Source organism: Maylandia zebra, linkage group LG16 (assembly GCF_041146795.1).
Source record: "Maylandia zebra isolate NMK-2024a linkage group LG16, Mzebra_GT3a, whole genome shotgun sequence".
Classification (NCBI taxonomy): domain Eukaryota; kingdom Metazoa; phylum Chordata; class Actinopteri; order Cichliformes; family Cichlidae; genus Maylandia; species Maylandia zebra.
Window position 1 is genome coordinate 7,946,362 of NC_135182.1, and position 20,141 is coordinate 7,966,502.

Here is a 20,141-nt window from a genome sequence, read left to right on the forward strand (position 1 = left end):
ATATTGAATTTACTGTACTTTCTGAAGATAGGCCAACTTTGTTAGGCCATGTTTTTCTTCTGTGTGTGTGTGTGTGTTTTTTCCTTTTTTTGCAAGAAAGGAGAGAAAAAACTTTGCCAGGATTCTGTTGGGAAAGTTTCCCAGAGATAGCATAAATCCACGTGGAAGACAGTCCTCCTTGTTGAAGCCTTTTCTCCACATTTGTATGCCTGATCTGTCAGTTACAGGGGATTGAAAGTATCAAAATAACTTCCTCTGACCATTTCTGAGCTCATCTTCTGTGACAGCAATACTCGGCTGTTTGACATATTTTGTCCCCGGTTGTGCTCTGCAATCTCCTTTTGTTATCGTGACTGGATCTATTTTCTACAGCAGAATTTATCACAGGAGCCTTCAGGAACTCCTGCAGCTAAAACTTTGCTAAGTTAACACTCAAAGTGTGCCGGCTGATTCTGAAAGACTCGTTATAAAACACTTGTGAGCTTGGCTTAATACTTCGCTTTCTGTACAAGACAGTCACACTGGTAGCTTATTGAAAAGCAATATCGAATTTTGTAATACGAGCCATCCCCACACTTTTTAAAACCCTTTCCCAGAAAATATTACCTTCTCATTTAATGCAGTTTCATCCTGTATTGCATTCAATGTGTTTTGCTTGTCTCTGCTACAACAGCTGATGGTGTAGGCAACCTGGGTGCTGAGCAGAACCACATTAGTGTTCCTGTCGCTGATCATGGAGCCTGGGCCACGGCCATGAACAACCTGGGCATCATGCCCATGGGCATCAGCGGGCAGCAGCTGGTTTCAGGTACCTTCTACTCTCAACTTTACAAAATTTATTTCACTGGAAACCATCGATGGTTAATTATATTGAATATTTTTGTTGTATGCAAACTTTTTATTTGACTTAAGGATCAATGAAAGGATTACACCCTAGCAATTATCATCATCTTTATTACCCTTTATCCAGCCCATCATCATCATATATATATATATATCCCAAGCTGATCCCAAGGATGGATATGAAGGTTGATTTAGGAATATTTTAAAGGGCTGGTTCTGTTTATTCAGAATCATATCCTTACCCTACAAACTTCCACTCTACATTGTCCAACTTGTGTTACTGAGGTTTCACCAATGAATTTTTTTGTCACACTGGTGATTGATTCTGTTCTGACACCCAGGTTCACAACATTTTCTGAACTGTTTAGATTACCAATAATTAAAAGTTCTTGGCTCATTTGTCTCATTCATTCAAAACAATTACTTCAAGTACAATCATGGAAATAAGGAAGCATGTTCTCATTTTAGCAGAATTTTAGCAGTGCAGCTCAGTGTTTTAACCCTATCACCTCTTATGTGAGAAAAAAACAACAGGTGGCCTGTTAACTAGCAGCACGTTCATGTTACGAAAACCTCGAGGATGGAGTTAAGTGGATTTTTTAAAAAGAGAGTAATTATATAAACACCTGTGAAATATCAGAAGTCGTCGTATTCGCTCTGTAAATATCATGGATATGTGACAGATGTTAAGTAAGGTGAATAAACTTATATGCTGCTCGATCATTTCTGGATCCAGGCCCTGTTTGTCCAATGAATGCATTGGTTTGTATTTGATTGTCTCAGTTTCAGAAGCTCTCAGCAACCATAAATCTGTGGATATGTATATTACAGGTCTTCATGTAGAAGGTACAAGGGCTGTATTGCTTCAGTTATTACCACTTAATGTTACCTAAAGAGACTCTCAAATTCTCCAGATGGAAATAAAATCACTCACCACACGAGGTAATGTTATGGTCCCACCACTTCCACCAGCACTAAAAAGGCTTGAGTCTGTAAGCCAGATAACAGCCTGTTATCTGGGCCCTGAGAAACAGACTGAACAGTGAGAAAAATTGGAGAAGTGAGTTTTGCATATCTGGTGCTGACTGGAAACAACATGAAAGTCAGGTTGATGTGAGGCAGTGGAAAAGAATCAATATGTTTTGATTAATGAGCAAAATCAAAAAGAGTTGAGAGAGTTGTTCTCTGGATACATCAAAATTACTGACCATGCCTTTCCATCACTAAACATTTACTAAACATTTCTTTAGTAAATCCCACGTTCTCCTGTGCTTAGAGAAAGTTTTGCACTCATACAAGCTGTTAGTACATCCTGTCCTTGCCGTGTTATTTCTTGGTAAAAGTAAAAACCTAGGTGTATCATTGAACTTTTTTTATTCAAGCCTGCATGTCCTGTGTTTGATTGTAACCTGGGGCTCAGAAATATCACTGAATCCGTGTGAATCAGTCCAAAACAAGAAAAACAGGGTGTGCACAAATGTGCACCATAGTTGGCTACAGAGGGGGACACGGGATGGGAACCATGTGAGGATTGTTGGAAGACCTGCGGCTCAGCGATGGAACTGGTTACTTGATAGGGAGAAAAGCAACCTGAAACGAATTTAGTCATTATTATTTATTTATTCTGGATGAAGCAGTTAGTCGGACCTGACCTGAACACATGTGCAAACATCTATCTTTTTTTGGTTTGTTTTGTTTTGACTAAATCAATGATGCATACATTTAGCATGAGGACACAATGACATTGAGAACGATGTCATATAATAACCTGCTACCCCAACAAACCCACCGAGCATGTCAGAACGATAGGATGTTTTTCTAGTATTTCATCCTTTGTGAAATTCTCTTTCACTTGCTTTAAAAAAAAATTTTGGCTTTTATTTAATCGGAAGAAATTTTTGGAAAATACTTGTATTTAATTCTGTTTCAGTAACAAATCTAAAACTTAAATGTAACTTCCTGACTGCTTTTATCACTTCTCAGCCAACACTAAATGTACCAGCCAGCACTGCTCTGCAGCCTTTCTTTGCTCTCCTATTACAGTTTTTTACAGACGCTAGGACACATTTCTCAATACTTAGGTCACGTTTGCAAAACTCCTCACACAGTGAGCACAACAGAAGTCTATGTAGGCTAAACTGAGGACCAGTTATCATTGTTTTGGCACAAAATGCATTCAATGACTACATCTCTCAAATTTCATGAATTATCTTCTCACTCAGACACAACAACTGCCAAAAATCTTTGTACGTACAGGACATTTTGCATGTGCTTACATACTGTTTTCAAAACTGTTAAACTCATGGTCAAAACAATAACACAATGCAAAACTTGAAAAGACAGCAAAATCCAACAGCAATATTTTATTGAAACATATTTCCAATCTAAAAATGCAGTTTAACCAGCCACAGCTGATTCTCATTGTAGATGAACATCTACACAGATGTTACTCCTTCAATTTCATTACAAAAGGAGACAACTGCTGAATAGGTTTTTTTGTGATGTAAACATGGACCCAGCCAGAAATGGAGTGGAATAGCATTACTATTGTATGTGTATCAGTGGATGGTGTGTATACAAATTCTTGTATTTTGGGATTACTTAGTGCAAAAAAATAAAAATACATAAACAAATATTAACGAATTCTGCATGATGTCTGATTCATTCCAGTAACATATATTGAAATTATAAACAGAGATGTGTCCTTGTTTTACACAGGAAAACACTGTGTAATGCTACATGTTGTTAGTGTTTTTTAGGTCATTGTTTTGTGGGTGACAAAGTGTGTTTGTCGGCTGTCAAACTTTGCTAGTGTTCTGGAAGAATGAGTTTATTTGAGACCTGAATGAAGTGTTTTGGTAGTTGTAGTGCATTTTGAATGTGAAATGAACTGCTTTGCCAAGCTGACGGTCAGTTAGGAGGATTGTGTGAAGAGTTTTGCAAAAGTGACCTAAGTATTGAGAAATGTGTCCTAGCGTCTGTAAAAAACTGTAATTATCCCCCAACAGATTCTTCCTGTGAATCTTTGGAGCGTTCCTGGACCACAAAGCAGATATTAATCATTATGAACGCTGGACATTTTCTTATAATCTGTGTGTTGTTATAAGAACAGAGTGCTTCTTGCATCAGCAGGCAGAAATTTTCCAGATATATCAAACTGTGACACTTTGCTAAAGAGGGCAGGGCTGGAAAAAGCATTCGTCTCAATATAAACTGAAACATCTGGACATAATAAATACTGCTGTTTTGTTCTCTCTTTTTTTTCTTCTTTTTTCATATGTAAACCATATACCTCAAAAAGTGCCCGGCGGACTATGAAGTGTAACCAGAGAAATATATGCAAGGCCACAACTAAAAACTGAGCTTTCTGTGTCCCTCAGCAGGGTGTACAGTGTGGCTGTGCTCCAGACTAACCGCTCTCACTTGTTATTTCAACTAAAACTACACTAAGTTCTGTGTCTAGCTGCTCTGTTTCGTTTTCTCTTTCTCTGGGCTTAATTTCACCTCAGGATCTATTTACGAAATTGTCTTTCTGAGACGTGGGGATTTGTCTGAGCTTTATGGTCGCATGTGTGTTACCATGTAAGAGCTGTCGTTGTATAAGTGCTGCATTGTGGGGCTTTAATATGTGAGCACGTGGGGAGATTTGTTGAGTTGTTGTTTGTGTGTGTGTGTTAAGTCCAGAATAATTGAATGCATGGATTTAACTGAGTGAAGCCACAATGAGGAGAGAGGAGCTGTTGTAGGGAGGGACAAACAGCATCGTAGCAACCAAATTCCTGTGGATCCGAGTGGAAATATTAAAATGATGACATGCTCTTTCACTCTGATGATGTGATGAGACTACACCTCTGGCAACATCTGCAGCTCTCTTCCCTTGTTAAACTACAGGGAGGGAGGGAACGTTTAGGTAATGAAAGGCGGACAGAAAAAAAAGACGGATGAGTGGATCAGATATGTGTCTTTTGAAGGGTCATACCACAGAAACATGTGTTTCTGCTTTCATACGTTTCTAGGAGGTGCTGATAGTATTCAGAGACTTTATTTAAAGTAATAAAATAGTATGTGTGTGTGGATCTGAGTTTACTTTGTGTTTTATTGTGAAGTTTAGTTCCTCATGTGGCTCCCCTTTGTTCTTTTCCCCACCCACATCTCTGCCTCATTTCAGTTCATCTTGTGCCCTTTTATCTCTCTTTGGTGTGTATGTTTCATCTGTGTTCTCTCAGTCTGCTTTGGTGATTTCTTGATAGTAGTTTGGATTTTTGCAGGTTGTTTGTTTGACCCTATATAAAAAGACCACTGCAGGACAAAGCACGCGGAGCCTGTGACATCACATAAGTGGACCTGATGAATTTAGAGAAGACTTAAAGATTGCTGGGCCCAGTGCAGCTGGTGGGCGAACCAAATTTCCTGCTGTGTATTTGAGCAGCTTAAACCAAGAATTATTTATAAATTAGTTTGGACTTAACTTGAGTTACAGTTACAGTGAGAATCAACAGAAGCAATGCCTGAAACAAAAGTAAATGACCATTGATGCTGCATCATTTCACATTTTGTGTTATCTGTACAAAATAAACAGAATCCTGTAAGAACCTGATGCCCTCTCGTCGTCTCGTCTCCTTATACGCCCACAGTGTCACAATGCAACATTAAGCAAAAGGTGCAAAGGCCAATCTTCAAGACTAAAAATAAAGCAGGTAAACTTTCCTAACTGCAGCTTCTGTCGTTCTGTGTTATAAGAAGCAAACTTTAATGTTAATCCTGCTAACCCTAGCTATTGCACAGATGTAATGCAGTTAAAAAAGTCCAGAATCTAAAAAGTATATATATTTAAGTTTATTACAAGTACCAACACTTTGAACTAATATGCAGAGTCATTTGTTATGATATTGTAAAGTGGAAACATGTGTGAAACCTGGACCCATTTGTTAAGGGCTAAAAACGAGGCCATGTAGGTCAGAGCTCCAGTGTGATTTGTGTTAAGATTACAATTAGGATACATTTAAATGCTCACTTTTCATTGTATGGGTGTGTCGTGACTGATGAGCTCTCACCTTGATGTTAATCACAGCCAGATGTTTCGCAGCATGGTCAATGCTACGCGTTTCTGTCAGTGGTTCCAGTGTATAGTACTAAATAAGCACAGTTAAAGGCACGATCACTGTTTTTCTACTGTCAGAGCCTGTCTTTTTACTTCATGGCTCTGGTTTTAATTTTTTTCAGTTACTAGTGTGTGTGTGTGTGTGTGTGTGTGTGTGTGTGTGTGTGTGTGTGTGTGTGTGTGTGTGTGTGTGTGTGTGTGTGTTTTTCTTCCTTATATTCCTTCCTCTGTTTCTGAGTCTGGCAGTCGCAGCAGAGCTCTCAGCCAGAGAAATGAACCTGGCTTGAATCACTTTGGCTCCTGGAGGAAAAGCTATGAACAAAACCAGCCTTTTGTGATTATGATGAATGTGTGGCAAGGAGATGTGTAATTTACCTGTCGAGGGTATCGCAGATGCCGTTTTAATGAGTTTTCCTAAGACCTGAAGAATCTCTGAATGCATCTTGGCTCTATGTGGTCAGATTAATGGAGGATTATCTCTCAAGTGTTTTTTCTTCTTTTTATAAGCCTCAAGATGTGTAATAAAGAGTACATGAAGCATTTTTCTCTTTGCTAAACAAAATGTGTTTTACCCTGCAGCACTCGGTGTGATCTAATGCTGAGTACAAATTAGTATATGTCTGGAATTATTAGCATTGTGCTGACCAAAGATTACCAGCATAAAGGCCATTTTTCTCCAAGAAATGCTTTTATGAGGCTTTTTTGTGGAGGGTTTATCTAATAATCAATCAAATGTATTATTTATTGAAGGATGTGAAGCACCAGGCCACATCACTCCCTTTGTGCAAATCTCAGCTTGAGCTCAGCAGCGTGGGGACTGACAAAATCTAAGGAGTAGTATTCATCTTCTGGAATGCTCTCCAAAACTGTCCTCATCCTTCCAAAGTCTGAATCTTTGTCAGTTCCATATGTAACACACCCATCCTCATGAATATCTGCTGCAGGCTGATGGCCCTATAACAAGATATTTCAACCTGCATTTGGGAGACAGACACTCTCTCTACTTTTAAGATTAGGTGTAAAACTTTCCTTTTTGCTCCCTACTACAGCTCCTCTCTCCACACTGTGTATTTCATCCCGTCTTCCTCCCCTCACCCCCAACCGGTCATGGCAGACGGGCGCCCCTCTCTGAGCCTGGTTCTTATCTTGACTGTTGTTGTGATTTGGTGCTATATACATTTTTTTAATTGAAATTCATCAAAAGACCTTTATCTACTTGTGAATGGAAAGAAAAACAATCTAAAACAAATGAATAAGAGCATCACTTACCTTATCTGAGAGGCACAAAATATTTGATGAATATATATCATCTAACATTTTAGCATCTAATCAATCCTCTGTCATCTTGGTCATTTGGAGGCAGAAGTGACGAGCCGGTGGAGTGTAAAGTTATCGGCTAACACTTGCAAACTGAAGTAGTTGCCTTCATGTATGGTATAGATGCAAAGAGGCAGATATGTAATAAATAGTGTTGACTAACATACAAATGAGTTGGCTACTGTAAGGAAGGACAAAAATGGAGACGCTTCATTGCTGCCCTAACTTATGAAAATGACTTGTCAAAAGCATAACTTTTGGCTGGGTGCAATTAACCACAGGTAAGCTCTCAACTAGCAGAGGTGAAGCCTCTGCTAGCACCTGGGTATGGTCACCTGGCATCCATCTCTTGGGAGTGAGATGCTTTTAGAACCGGACTCATTTCAGCAACCACAGGTTTTGGCACATTTGTTTTAAGGGATTTGCAATGCCTATTTTCTACAGTTGACAGGCTAACAAACCCTCCTGTGTCAGTGGCAGCTGAACTTCATTCGACCATGGCCTGCAATGACTTTGCCAAATTCTTCACAGAAAAAATCCAAGAAATTAGACAAGCAATTGGTACATCAACAGCAGATCCAGGATATGTACTGTGTCCACCAAAAAACTGTTTAAACACCATGAAACAGTTTCAACCTATTAACAGCAAAGACCTGGAGGACATCTTAGGTAAACTGAACTCCTCCTCCTGCTGTTTAGATGTCCTGCCAACAAGTTTTTTCAAAAAGGTCTCAAAGACTTTAGAGTCAGACCTGTTACAGATCGTCAACTTTTCTTTATTATCAGGTGTGTTTCCAGAACCACTAAAAACTGCTGTAATCAAACCTATACTGAAAAAGGACAATCTTGACAAGACACAAATGAACAACTGCAGGCCGATCTCAAATCTCCCATTTTTAAGTAAGATCATTGAAAAAGCAGTTTCTCAACAGCTCAGTTACTTCTTAAAACAGAATAATTGCTACGATGCCTTCCAGTCAGGTTTTAGACAGAACCACAGCACTGAAACCGCTCTGACCAAAGTGTTCAATGACATATGTCTGAATACAGACAGTGGAAAAATGTCAGTCCTAGTTTTACTGGATCTCAGTGCAGCATTTGATACAGTTGACCACAACATATTACTCAAACGACTGGAGAACTGGACAGGTCTTTCAGGAACTGTACTAAACTGGTTCAAAACATACTTAGAAAACAGGAAATACTTTGTATCAATAGGTAACTTCACATCTGAGCAGACAAGTATCACATGTGGAGTTCCCCAAGGTTCCATCTTGGGACCCCTTCTGTTTAACATCTACATGCTCCCACTGGCACAGATTATAAACAACAACAAAATAAACTATCACAGCTATGCAGATGACACACAAATATATATCACAATGTCACCAGGAGACCGAGGCCCTGTACAGGCTCTTGGTAAATGCATTGAGGAAATCAATGACTGGTTGTGCCACAATTTTCTCCAGCTAAACAAAAACAAAACTGAGGTAATAGTCTTTGGCGCCAAAGAAAAACAATTACAGGTCACCAGAGAACTTCAATCTATACATCTAAAAACCACAAACCAGGCGAGAAATTTGGGTGTAGTGATGGATGCAGACCTAAACTTAGAAAAACACATTAAGACAATAACAAAGTCAGCTTACTATCACCTCAAGAATATTTCAAGGATAAAAGATCTGATGTCTCAACAGGACCTGGAAAAACTAGTCCATGCATTCATCTTTAGTAGGCTTGATTACTGTAACAGCATCTTTACAGGTCTACCTAAAAAATCAGTCAGACAACTACAGCTCATTCAGAACTCTGCTGCTCGAGTCCTCACTAAGACCAAAAAAGTGGACCACATCAGTCCAGCTCTGAGGTCTTTACACTGGCTGCCTGTCCGTCAGAGGATAGACTTTAAAGTTCTGATGCTGGTCTATAAAGCTCTAAATGGTTTAGGACCAAAATACATCAATGACCTCCTGACCCAGTATGAACCTTCCAGATCCCTCAGGTCATCTGGATCCGGTCTTTTATCAGTTCCCAGAGTCAGAACCAGACACGGAGAAGCTGCATTCAGCTTTTATGCTCCTTATATCTGGAACAAACTCCCAGAAAGCCTCAGATCAGCTGAAACACTCAGTTTATTTAAATCCAGGTTGAAGACTCACCTATTCTCAGCTGCATTTGAATAAAGCACCAAATCCACACTTTTAAGCTTAAATTTCAAAACTTACATTTAACTACTGATTTTATCTACTGTTCTGATTTTATCTGTTTTGATTTTATATACTGTTTTGTTTGTTTGTTTGTTTGTTAATTAGTTAGTTAGTTTTTTTGCTTGTTTTAATAAATTTTAAATCATGCTTTTTATTTGTTCTTGTTTCTAATGTCTCTGTAAAGCACTTTGAATCACCTTGTTGTTGAATTGTGCTATACAAATAAACTTGCCTTGCCTTGCCTATGAGGAAAGAAATGTGAGCGGTTTGAGAATACCATTGGTAATTTTATATTTTTCCCTTTATCCCAAGCTAACTGAAGCGCCTCACTTCCTGTGCTTCCTGTGAGCTGCTGATTGTTTCCAACGAAGGCTTGCAGTGTGCTGAATGTTCAGACCGGCAGGAGTAAAAGCCTTCGCACTAAATCACTGGTGCATTCTATCAATCCTCTGTACAAAGCAGGAAAAAAAGAAACGTTTATTTTTTATTGAATTTCTGTAAGGGACGTTTGTCCTTTCCGAGTGTGACAGCTTCCCTCGCCTGTAATCTGAATCACTTTATTTTCTGTGGTGTTGTGGCTGTGTGGGCAGCGGTGGGGTGGTGGGGGTGATTTTCTGCTGACGGTTTGTTCCTCCCGCTCCCTTGTTATTGCAGTGTTGAAGATAGGAACATGCAATGCTGCTCCGCCCTCCTCCAACCTGCCTGTTCTATTTTCACCCAGACAGCTGAAGCATTGCTCCTGTCGCCTCTGTCCTCTCACTGTTTATCTTCCCCCTTCTTCCTCACTTTCTCTTTGTCCTAGAGAACAGAGATTTTCTTCTTCCCTCTCTCTCTCCTCTCCTCCCTTGCGCTTTTCCCATTAGTACACTCGAGATGATATTTTCTTGTCCTTTTCCAAGGATCCAGTCCCCAGTTTTTCTTTTATCTCTTATCTAGGGAGTGATGGTTTATACTTCCTTTTTCTTTTTTAACTAATTTCCTTTTCTCTTCTGCATATGCGGTTGATGTTGTATATACGAGCTCTTGTTATGACCACTAATCGGGTTTTAACGGTAACAACCTTCCAGCCATCTAAGTCCCAGAGTCCTAATGAATTCAACAATAGTCAAAGGAGCTTGGAAAGAAAGCGACAGTCACACATGACCTGGATAACTAAGAACCTACACAGAAACCTCAACAATAACAGTTTTATTGGTTCTTCAACAGGATTTAAAAATGTTAAAGTGCAATTATAACCCAATAATGCTTTTGTTTTCTCCTCTCACAAAAATGGGTTATTGTCCGATTTAGCTCACTTTCCTCTATAAATATGCCCTGTTTCTCTATAAATAAACCATCCACTGGTTTAATAACGGCCCTTAAATATACCAACTCTTGGTACTGAATAAACCATTCCCCTGAATAGTTTGGCGGTGCCAATGATGGTAACTATGAGCGTTTGAAAAGGGAATTTATTCATGTGGAAACTCCAGTTCAGGACCAACTTGTGAGGCAATCACTGAGGTGTAAGTGAAGCATTGCAAATGTACAACAGCGGCATCACAATACCCATATATTCATAATAATAACAGTGATATTTAAAAATAAAGCACAACAATATGAAGTCAAATGTGTCTTCTTCACACATTTAGACTTTTCAATATTTTCCTATTTAGACCTTGGATGGTCTAAATTACAGTGTCACTGTCAATTACAGTGACAGAGAATTTCCTCTGGGGAGGATTGCTAACAAAAGTTGCTGAAATGTGTCTTTCACAGCCACAAATGTAAACGTTGTGATGATGCTAGAACAAGTCACTGAATTTAACCTCTGCTCACCGTGAATGTCTTTACAAAACATTACATCATTCCATTCATTGGATAGATGTTATATCTCTCACCAACCAGCACACACACCATCCCTAGAGACATGGCGCTAGCATGACTGAAATCAGACTATATCATTCTTTACGTACTGGAAAAGAAAGTATGAAAAATTATGGTTTTTGTTGAGTAATCTGTTGTTATTCTGTCATGCAGATTCTCTGTGTATCCAGAGATTCGACCCTGGGCTGGGACTCATTGCACCCATAAACCCCATGATAGCAGGAATCAGCCTGGTCCCCCCTCCACCCGTTCCCCCCGACATGCCCGTCATCAAGGAGATCATCCACTGCAAGAGCTGCACTCTCTTCCCTCAGAACCCTAGTAAGACTGTACTTTAATGTAGAACCGATAAACTTTACTTGAAAACTTTTAGGGTGTGACTTTTGCAGTAAAGGTAGACAGCAAAATCAGGCTAGTAAAAGTAAACTGATTAGCTCAAAGGTACAGTCAGTAATGTTTATATACTTATTTAATAGAAAAAAGTCCAGAAGTTGTCTCCTTCAACAAAGAAGCAAAAATGTGAAAGAGGCAATGCAACAAGCATTTTTGAATTCTCTTCCTCCTCATCTCAAGCTCCATCTTTTATATAATGATAATAATGAGCTGGCTAAACAACAACAGCTGTTTATAACACTTTGCCAGCTAATGTTACACTCGAGTGTCCAAAGAAATGACGCTTTCCTCTCATAAACAGTTTGATTACATTCTCAGACCATATGAGAGTTTATTCGCTACATGTCCAAGTCCAATAACGTTAGCTCGACTTCAAAGAAAGTTTCACTAATGCCGACTGACAGCAGTTAACACTGTCAAAAACAGCAGAGCTTACCAACAGAAAAGTTTCGGATATCCTCAACAACTCACCTCAGTATCACTGTATCCAGAAAAATATGCATTGACACGTATTGACAGCTGAGGTAAACAGCAGGCTGAGAGCGTACACTAAACAACAGATGAAAGGCAACAAGAGTTGTTTGTCCTACAGCAGCCAACATAGTTAGAATTATGTAGCAGAATTTGAAGTGGTTAAAAAACTGAATTCAGTTGACTGCAGTCTGCTCATATCTAGTGGTGAGACTTTACAGGCTGTAACTTAGGTAATTAGCATAAATGTGAGATGGAATCTATTTTAATATTAGATGTTATTATTTAAATGTTGTTGTTTTTTTTTCTTTTTAATTGCTCAAACTTGACATAAAAGTCAATACTTTTCCTCTTTAAACTGCAGTGTAGCAGGAGAGCTGTGGATGATATGGCCATATAATCATGTAACCGGTCCTTTTATTGTGCCTCAGACCTTCCTCCTCCCTCGACACGGGAGCGCCCTCCCGGCTGTAAGACAGTATTTGTGGGGGGTTTGCCAGAGAACGCCACAGAGGAAATCATCAGGGAAGTGTTTGACCAATGTGGGGAGATCACCGCCATCCGAAAGAGCAAGAAGAACTTCTGCCACATCCGCTTCAGTGAGGAGTTCATGGTAGACAAGGCTATTTACCTGTCAGGTGAGCACTTTTCTTGGGAAATACAATGCCTCAAGTTTGCAGTTCGGATATTGTTTTCATTTGTTTGTCTTGGTTTGTTTTTTTGTTGTTGTTGTTGTTTTGATTTTTACAAAGCGGGCCATATTGGGATAAAAAGGTAGTTGGCTAGTTATCTGTTAATGCTAGCTTTGGCTGAGTAGCTTGGTTTGCTTGGTGTATCCATAGTTTGGAGTGAAAGGCTAATGAAATGCTAGCTAAAAACAATTGTGTTTTTAATAAAATGTACTCAGAATAACAGCAGATCTGCTGGTGTGTGTTTTAGTACAGCTGCATGCTAAACAAGATGATGTAGCACCTAGCTATCATTATCTATTAAGTTGACCGCTCTCTTGTTATGCATAACTTTCAGCTTTATTATCATTTTTCATTGCTTAGTTATATAAAATTCACCTTCAGGTAGTTGTCATAAAGAAGAAAAGTAGTATAGACACCACAATTGATTTTGTGGATTGTTTCTACTTCTACTGTTAAACTAGATATTATAAGAGAGGGTGAGAAGAGCTTATTTTTAGGCCCAGTCTAAGGTGGATATTTAAGGAACTGTATTTTTCATAATTCTTCATCATCTTCATGTTTCACCCTAATGATTTTCTGCCTGGCAGATCAAATCTAATGACATGCCTCTACCTGTTGTAGAAAATGCCTAAATATAATGGTGTTACCTTCTCCTCTTCAGGGTATCGGATGCGTATCGGATCCAGCACTGATAAAAAGGACTCTGGGAAGATCCATGTAGACTTTGCCCAGGCCAGAGATGACCTTTATGAGTGGGAGTGTAAACAGCGCTTACTGGCCAGAGAGGAAAGACACCGCCGCAAGATCCACGAAGACAGACTGCGGCCACCATCTCCCCCTCCGATTGTGCACTACTCTGAACACGAGGTAGCACTGTTAGCAGACAGACTAAAAGGTGAGCACTGGCAACGAGTTTGCAGAGAAAGTGTCATTAGCTTTGCATTGAGAAAGTAATTTCCATCACTATACGACAAGTTTACTGTGCCACAAACTTAGCAGATCAACTGATCTCATTGCTAACTCATATCAGGTGATGAGTCAGCTCTTGATGTTTCTAAAGGGCAAATCTCACACACATGCACACAGAAAAACAACCCCTGCTCCTCCTTTAAAGGCTGTATCCAAATTAATTTTGGTGTGCGTGTGTGTATAATCTCCTGCTTAGGTCACTTGCTGTGATACCCAATAACATGCATGAATTAATTGTCCAGGAAGCTGCACAATTATTGATATTCTTCATCCCTCCGTTTGTAGCCACTGATAAACAACTGTGTTTGATGGCAACAGTATAATGCAGGCAAACAGTGCACAAACACAGGGGAAACACTCAAAGACTGTCCAAGAAGCCATGTTTGCATCAGCCTGTATAGGGATTTCTTGTTTTACAGCAGTGTTTTGTGTGTTGTTGTAAAAACTGCAGTTATTACTCAGCAGTTCTCAGAGAGCTCTGGAGTGACATAAGAAATAGGTTTTGTGACAACAGAGTATCAGATATTTTTTTAAAGGGAGAGAAATAAAAGCAACTGGAGAAGTGGGATTTTAGTTATTAGATTTTCAAGTGTTTATCAAAGATGTCTGCACAGACTGTGAGCTCTCCGCATTCAGTCATCAGTACAAACACTGTGAACAATAAAGGAGACAAACACGATTGAGATGGAGCAAGAACTGCTAAATAAAAGCCTTACCAGAGTTCTCAACAGTGCAAAATAAAACAAAACAGTTGCGCTTTTTTTATGTGTCTTTACCTTTCTCATTAACTTCAGTGGCTTCCTGCTTATTTCTTCTTTTCATGCTTCTAGCAGCTATAATCCAGTAAGATATGCATTATTAAGTAAGCCATTGTAGGATTCTGGAATTCGTTTACAGATTTAATCAAGTCATAAATACATCGTTTTAGGCCCTGTGTTTCCTCTGGAAAGGAAGAAAGAAGATGACTTCTCTGACTTCTTGTACAGCAAAAAACACAACCTCTTATAATTGTCAGACTCTAAGCTGTTTTTTTATGGCAGCAGCAACACAATATGAAGCTTGGAGCTAAATACTGATGTTGATGTTTAACAAACATACTTTGGATGCTAACATTATCTAAAGCAGCGGTCCCCAACCTTTTTTGCGCCACGGACCGATTTATGCCCGACATTATTTTCACGGACGGCCTTTAAGGTGTCGCGGATAAATACAACAAAATAAAACTAGTACCGGTACCAAAAAAAGAAGGTTTATTCATAACACACGTGAAAAGACCCAGGAAAACCGAGTTAACGATAAAAACGATAACAAAATAACACTGAAAACCAATAAAAACCCTGAAAACCATACATTTCACACCTGAGCCTCAACTCTCACGGCCCGGTACCAAACGACTCGCGGACCGGTACCGGTCCGAGGCCCGGGGGTTGGGGACCGCTGATCTAAAGTACCTGTGATGCTGCAGTATTTGTCTTTTTTTCCAAGTTGTATAATAAGATATCCATCAGTTCATTTTGCCGACCATTTCAAAGTCGCAGGATCCTCCCAGCTGTCATAGATGAAGTGTGTGTGTCTATGTGTGCGCTGGTGACTGGAGTAGAAGTCAGATGATCACCAAATTTATCACAGACATAAAGATACTTGGATTGAGCCATGCTGTTAGCATTACTTGATAAAAAAAAACTGGACTAGCTTGAACATACAGTACACAACACCTGGTTACAATGAATGCAAATGTGCTTTCCTGGTCTTACCACTCTCACAGGAAGTTGGTGGACATTTCACTTGTAGCATGTGGCTAATGTTGAGAAAAGGTCCATTTTCATCCAAAATTTGATTTTTTTTTTCTAAGTCATTGGGGGGGAAAGTGACACCAAAGAACAAAGGTAAAATGCAAGTATAAAAATGTGTGACTGTAGGTAAATTGTGGGTAAGATGAAGTAAAGCTAGCAGCAACAAACAGAAAGATAGATTACTATATAAAACAAGAAATAACCAAAGCAACAATCCAAAAACCTTTGACACATGCTCTGTTATCTTTCCTCAACTGGCAAACCCTGCGTGTTGAAGAATCACACTGAGTGCATACCCAGTGTGGTACAATGTAATGAGAAGGGTTTCTGACCATATATATATAATATCCTTCCATCCATCCATCCGTCTTATCACGCTTATCCAGGGCCGGGTCACAGGGGCAGCAACCTAAGCAGAGAAGCCCAGATGCCCCTCTTCCCAGCCACCTCCTACAGCTTTTCCGGGCTACACCAAGACATTCCCAGGCCAGCCGAGAGATAATCTCACCAGCGTGTCCTGGGTCTGCTCCGGGGGCTCCTCCCGGTCATTACCCACAGCTCTTGGCCATAGGTGAGGGTAGGGACGTAGATCAACCACTAAATTGAGAGCTTCGCTTTCAGACTCAGCTCTCTCTTCACCACAATGTACCGAATAGCGTCTGCATCATTGCAGCTGCAGCACCAATCCGTATATATAATATTTATTGTTATATTAACAGAAAATGTGGTGAGAATGCAGCTCAGATGTTGTGTTTGAGTAAAATTTAGCAATCCTTGGTTTGATCTCAGATGTTTCCCATGCTTGACACCAAATATTTTTTCCAAGCTGTTTTAAACCTGAGTAGAAATGTGCTCCATAAAAGAACGAATCGTGACAATGAATAATTCAGGTGACATTTGAAAGAAAGGTAAAGTCCTCGTTATGCTTCCCTTTTAAAATCAGCCCAGTTTTACTACAGGAGTTACGTTTTTCAAGCCCCCATTTATCTACTGTGTAATGGGATTAATACCACGGACCACTCCCTTTCTTTCTGTACTGTTGCAAACCTGCACCCACCTGCTCCTTCTGCACGTGAGGAGAATTGATGGGAGAGGATGAAGTGTGGGGCTGAGTTGGCAGTGGTTTTGATAAGTGAGAAGTGAGCAATGAGGGGTGTTTGCTGTGAAGGTCACTCTCCTCCTCCTCCTCGTCCTCTTCCACCTCCTCCGTGTTGCCTCCACTCTGCTGTGGCTAATTCTTGTCTCCAGTGATTGAAAGTGTTGCATATTTACAGTAAAAGGCTGTAAATGTTCTCTGTTTATAAAAACAGCGGCGCTGGAATCACTTGCAATTTAGTGCAATTTAATCACATTCAGATCCAGCGCACTGCTTATTACTGTTATTGCCTTCATGCATTGTGATGACCTTCATGTTGTCTCAGATTGAGCAGGCAAACTAAACATTAGCATCTAGTGTTGTTGTTATATTTTCTGTGTTTCGACCTAAACCCATCTTTAATGTGCGGTCAGATCCACTGCAGGCATCATTTAAATAAAGCATGAAAGAGAAGAAAGTCAAAATCTTGACTGTAATAACTCCCACACAAAAAGAAATAATAACATCACCTCATGTCGTACTGTGACCTTTGTGCCAATAAAGTGTTGCTGAGAAACACATTACCACCATCAGTGGGAATCAGATATATCTTATTTCCATGGGAACTGGTAAAAACACTCATGGTCCTTGCTTCGTGCAACAATAGATCCAGATGATTTGAATTACTCAAACTGATGCACATAGTCGGTGTTATAAGGTACAGACAGACATATCTGTTCTTTCTAAATCTGCTTTATTGATCCAAGTTTGAGTTGCTGTTCTGAACCCATTTTTACATCTATCTCAGATAGTCATTAAAGGTAAGTCTCAATGTCAGACCTGTCATTGAAGTTTTCTTCTTCACAGAACAGACTGTACCATCAAGGTGTTTGTTTGTTTTTTACATCTAACACTTTTTTTTACTTTTTTTTTTTTTACTTTTATGGGACAGGGATAGCTCAGTAGGTAGAGTGGTTGCCCCGTGATCGGAAGGTTGGGGGTTCGACTCCACTGAACAGCTACCCTGAGGTACCCCTGAGCAAGGTACCGTCTCTACACGCTGCTCCCCGGGCGCTGCATTGGTGGCTGCCCACTGCTTCACTGGGTGAATGGGTTAAATGCAGGGGAGTAATTTCCCTGCGGGGACTAACACATTATAAAAAGTAAAAAAAAAAGACTGTACCATCAAGGTGTTTTTTGTTTTTTTTTACATCTAACACTGCATCCATCTGTTCATCCATCCACGTTTTCATTGTATATTTGCAAAGCGAATGAGAGAAGTTCCAGATAGAGCTCTGTGCAAACTGCCTTTTGTGTTTTTTATGATGTTTATAGGTTAGAGTTGGTGCTGAAATATGGAACAGAAATGATTTAAATATAGAGCATTATACAGAAAATAATCAGATCTTTTAGAAACTTTTAGTAAATCACAAACAAACACGATCCTATCAGTTAATCTGTTGAAGTCATATGTAAGTGTTGTGACATGACAAGGATGGTCTCTGAGACATGAAATCATCAAATGCCAGCAGATTATCTCTGCTTCCCAGCCACCTCCTCCAGCTTTTAATCACTAAGGCGTGACAACAGCAATCCCATAAGAAAAAGAATCACAAGCTTTCACATTTAGTTCCTTTCAAGCAAACTTGGTATATGAAGACACATAGCAGCAGTCCAGTCGCAAGTGCATTGTTATCAAATGAAGCATCAAAACTCTGTCTTCCAAAATCAGCTTTACAGTGATCAGGGATTTATTATATTAAGAATAAATAATAGCACTTTTTAAACAGGATTCCTTTCTGCCTTTTCTATGTCTGCCATTTTCTGTGTTTATCTGTGGCTCTGTTCTATCTCTCTGGAAAACCAGCAGCATGTTGCTTCTGTTTGCTCCAGAATCTCCAGTTTATCTACAAAACCCAAACCTCAGCCTCAGTGTAGTGTTCCCATCCATCCTTTAATACCTAACATAAACAAGCATGTTTTCTCTCTGAATAACCCTTTTCAATTCATTCTTCACCTCAAACAGCAGGGGAAATACATTTCCATTATTCCCCCGCTCGTCCCTGTTCAGCAGCGCTTCATTGTGCTCGCTGTAATGTGACTGTAATCTGCTGCTGTGTATGAATGGGGCTTTATCAGAGTGGGGGAAAGTGTCTTCTTACAGGTTGTGTTGCACTGGGTATTGAGCTCATTAAATGCTCTCTAATTCACTCTCTTCTGCCGTCGTCCGCGGCTCCGTGGCACCATTCAATTATTATTCAAATGGAAGCGAATGCACTCGACGGAAGCCTGCCGAGACGCCGCAGTTTTTGTGACTGAGACCGAGCGCTGCTTAAGGTTGTGCTTGAAAAAGTTGAAAATCAAAAATGCATTTTGTGTTCAGCGGCTGTGACGTGGCTCACAGACCCGTGAACGGTGAAGGCCTCCAGAGGAGGAATTTAGTCCCCAGTAACTGCTCCATTGTTTATTTAGGCTGAGTGAATGTTAAAGGTCCCATGAAACGGCTTTCACATCATACTCTTCAGTCACCATTTGGTGTGATGTACCAAGACACGGCGTGCTGGGGGAGAGACTTGGAGTCCAAAGAGATTTTAGTATTGTGAATGTATAAATTTTAAAGCAGCTGTAATGCTTTTTCTCTCAAATTAAAATGTAAAAAAACATCTGTCTATCAAAAGTGACTTTGGTCGGGAGTTCTCGACTTCAGGAGAATATCCCTCAGCCGTCACCTAGAGCTGTCAAGTTGGGCTTTGCCATCAAGGAATTAAAAGCAGTTTGTATATGACTATTGAGGACAGGCAAGTGCTTGGAGCGTCTGTGTTGAGACTGATAAAGTGTTGAGCCTGAGTCTTGACACAGCTCTTGTTTCAGGAGTGGCACCTCACGACTACCCCACATATCTACTACAGAAGCATCCCATTATGTAGGCAGGCAGGCAGGCTGGCGACGTGAACACCCAAGTTTGTGAGTGCAGTAACTCGAGAATGAACTGGCGCAGGAGTTTCAAATTGATACCATAGGAGCATCTACTAAAAATCTCATACAAGTTCAAATCTCTGTGACCTCACCCTCAAGGTCAGAGGTCAAGCTATCTAAAAACAAGGCAATTATCAGGGAACCGTGAAAGATGCTGAAAGCAATGGAAAGAAATAGTATACCTTAGTTCTGTACCATTCATTCTTCCAGGACACTTGCATGTCCATCTGAAGTGCAGGGCTACAACTCCACTCTACACTGAATATGTATGGGGGAAATGAATGAGAAATGTACTTACACAACACAGCTTTATTCACCTTGAAGGACCCCTGCCGTTGAGGTCATAGTTGGGATTTAGATCAATTTCTTGCATATAACTGCTGATTAAAGAAGATAAGACAAACAGTAGTTATCAGTAAGATACAGATACAGACCTCC

At 39.9% G+C, this 20,141-nt stretch overlaps 1 protein-coding gene across 5 annotated transcripts in view; it reads left to right on the forward strand.

Moving 5' to 3' along the window:
* enox1 (ecto-NOX disulfide-thiol exchanger 1) overlaps positions 1-20,141 on the forward strand; it is a 143,956-nt gene that overhangs the window by 92,727 nt on the left and 31,088 nt on the right. For all 5 annotated transcript variants that reach the window (XM_012923287.3, XM_012923288.3, XM_004566310.4 and 2 more), the window contains 4 exons: positions 674-808; positions 11,488-11,655; positions 12,630-12,836; positions 13,552-13,785. In XM_012923287.3, coding sequence (XP_012778741.1) covers positions 674-808; positions 11,488-11,655; positions 12,630-12,836; positions 13,552-13,785 — 744 coding nt within the window. The remainder of the gene's footprint in view (positions 1-673; positions 809-11,487; positions 11,656-12,629; positions 12,837-13,551; positions 13,786-20,141) is intronic.